The sequence below is a fragment of the Cuculus canorus genome, chromosome 28 (assembly GCF_017976375.1).
Source record: "Cuculus canorus isolate bCucCan1 chromosome 28, bCucCan1.pri, whole genome shotgun sequence".
Taxonomy (NCBI): Eukaryota; Metazoa; Chordata; class Aves; order Cuculiformes; family Cuculidae; genus Cuculus; species Cuculus canorus.
In genome coordinates this window covers 2,535,895-2,538,687 of record NC_071428.1, presented here as the reverse complement: position 1 = coordinate 2,538,687, position 2,793 = coordinate 2,535,895, and the positions used below count along the sequence as shown (strand labels likewise).

Sequence of the window (2,793 nt, the reverse complement as noted above, 5' to 3'; positions counted from 1 at the left end):
TCAAAATTAAAGTGGAATTAAATAGCAGGTGCCTCAACACTGCTGCTGGGTGTGAGATGTCTGAAAGATCTCATCATTCACCAGACCAATGTCCACAAGTTGGTACTGATGTTGTATCACGCTTGTTTTCGAAGGTGGGGAGTGGCAGTGCAAAGCAAGCAAAATTAAATCCCTCAATTCAGAGGTTATTTTTGTCACTATGTAGGACCTGAGGCACAAAGGTGTTTCTGTAAGCAGTTTGAGACATGTATAAAAGCTCTCTCCAGTCTGAGCTTCTTTATCCACATCTCCTGGCTTAATCTCCTCGGTGAACACGGTAAGTGTGATTTGCTTCAACCTCTGTTCTTCTCCAGCTTCTTTCTATCACTGCTAAACTGTGGATGATGCTCTGGATTGGCAGGTTTGAGAACTGCAGGGGTCAGAAGGTGTCAAACTTAGAACAAAATGGGAAGTTTTACTGTCCTGCTTTGAACAACCATTTCCCAGGCATTTTAGTCCCAATTCAGGATCCACATGCAGTATAAAATGTAAAAATATCAGAGTGATTATAGCATCTATTGCCCCATAAGGGCAAATATTCCTATTTGGAAGTTGAGTGCTACCAGAAAGTTAAACTGTAAAAACAGCAGGCTTCATCTGTTGCTGCTTTTCTTAACTTGCTGTAAATACACTAACAAACTTCACTCTGCTTCAGCTGATCTTAATAAATTAGATTCATCATGCTACAAGCAAGAACAGTGATATCAAGTGTGGGATTAACCATACAGGACGCTAGATGTCTGCATCCATGCATGACATCTGGGCATCTTGACAGTAAACAGAGCCTAGAATGTGATTTATGTGACCAGATGTAGGCTTAGTTTACAAGGTAATGAAGTCTGGGCTGTCACAATTTCCACTGACTTTAAGCAAGCACCAGCATCTAGTCCGGTGAATTCTGCATCTGAAACCTGCTTTCTGCTGTGCATTGCAGCCTCACATCACAAGAAGGATGTCCTGCTACAGTGAGTCCTTCAGACCCTGCGGCGTGACCTGCCCTCAGCCAATTGCCGAGAGCTACAACGAGCCGTGTGTGCAGCAGTGCCCTGACTCCAGAGCAGTCATCTTCCCCCCACCAGCTGTGGTGACAATCCCAGGCCCCATACTCAGCAATTTTCCTCAGGAGAGCGTTGTGGGCTCATCAGGCCCAGCCTTGTTGGGGAGTTCCTTCAGTTCCCAAAGCTCTGGGGGCTACGGTGGCTCCTTGGGGTTAGGGGGCTATGGTGGCTCCTTGGGTTTGGGAGGCTATGGTGGCTCCTCAGGGTTAGGGGGCTACGGTAGCTCGTTGGGCTACGGGAGATCAAGGAGTTATGGGGGCCTCTTTGGTCTGGGTGGTTATGGAGGATCCCAAGGCTATGGGAACTCCTTTGGTCTTGGGGGCTATGGAGGCTATGGGGGCTCCATTGGGTACGGCCGTTGCCTGGGTTATGGAGATGACATTGGCTACAGAGGATCCTTGGGATATGGGAGCCAGTATGGGTCCAGTATCTCTGGCAACGGTGGGAGGTCCTACAGCTCTGGCTTCTCCTCCTATGGCAATGGGTATTACTACCCTGGCTCCCAGAGGTGGCGCAGGTTCCGCCGTGGGAGCTGTGGCTCTTTCTGAAGTCGCCAAGGTTGGTGCCCAGAACCAGAAACAGCCCAGACAGCAGCACAAGGACATCGAGCGAGAGCCATGAGGAGCATCCATCATCTACCCTGGCATGGGGAGAAAAGGAGGCTGCGTGTGCCCAGCAGCCCACCACCCTGTGCCATCGTGTGCCCTGGCTGCACGGCTGAAGCTCAGTATCCCCTCATTCCTCCATCACCTCAGCTGTTCCCTGGTTCCTGAGCAGGGCACCGGTACCAGAGCATGACATCTGCTCGATGCATCTCCCCTTGCCTTGTCTTGATCCTCTGTAGCTGGCTGTTGTGCTTCTCTTTCCCATTAAAACCCTGTGGTGCTGCACAAGAGCCTCTTTGGTTTTCATTTGTCCTTTAGCCTCCTCTGGGAGAAGATCTTCCTGGTGTGCTGAGTTAACTTAACAGCCTGTCCTAATCAATCTCTCCTTAAAATGTGTAATGAGAGGGTAATTGGGATCCTGAAGGCCTCAACAGCGTTGTAAATGAGTGTTTGTTTAGCAATTTAGTAGTCATCATCTTCCCAAAGGCTCAGAACTGTCAGGGTAATTGTTACTGCTCTGAGGATTTCTGGTGACAGCCCAAAGGCCCCCACATCACTACATAATTTAGCAACCAATTACCACATAATTGCAGCCTTCCTAACCTGGGGAACCAACCCAGAAAGAATTATATGTGATTTTTTTCATTAATTTGTTGGTTTTAAAATGTTTTTCTTGATATTCTGCCATTCTTTGTTAATAGGAAAATCTTCTTTATAGTCTAAAAAGGGAGTATGAAACTAATACCAGAAGTGGCTGGGATTTGATGAATCACGAACTCACCAAATCATTCACAGCACAGGAGGGACATAGATCTGTTAGAGCAAGTCCAGAGGAGGCCACAGAGACGATCCGAGGGCTGGAACACCTCCCAAAGAAGGACAGGCTGAGACTGTTGGGGTTGTTCAGCCTGGAAAATAGAAGGCTTCAGGAAGACCTTAGAGCAGCTTCCAGTAGAAAAAGGGGCTCCAGGAGAGCTGGGGAGGGGCTCTGGGTCAGGGACTGTAGTGATGGTTGAGAGGGAAATGGTTCTCAGCTGCAAGAGGGGAGATTGAGATGAGATCTTAGGTACAAAAGTTTTGCTGTGAGGGTG

General features: G+C 48.3%; 1 protein-coding gene across 1 annotated transcript; it reads left to right on the top strand.

Moving 5' to 3' along the window:
• Positions 1-213: 213 nt before the first annotated feature.
• On the top strand, positions 214-1,990 carry LOC104066216 (scale keratin). Its single transcript, XM_009568792.2, has 2 exons — positions 214-316; positions 974-1,990. Exon 2 carries the CDS (start codon positions 992-994, stop codon positions 1,643-1,645), a length of 654 nt encoding a protein of 217 aa, XP_009567087.2. The 5' UTR covers positions 214-316; positions 974-991; the 3' UTR covers positions 1,646-1,990.
• The last annotated feature ends 803 nt before the right edge of the window (positions 1,991-2,793 follow it).

What these genes read in the sequence shown, in the direction of transcription:
- LOC104066216 (XM_009568792.2), top strand. Translation starts at nt 992, where the DNA reads ATGTCCTGCTACAGTGAGTCCTTCAGACCCTGCGGCGTGACCTGCCCT.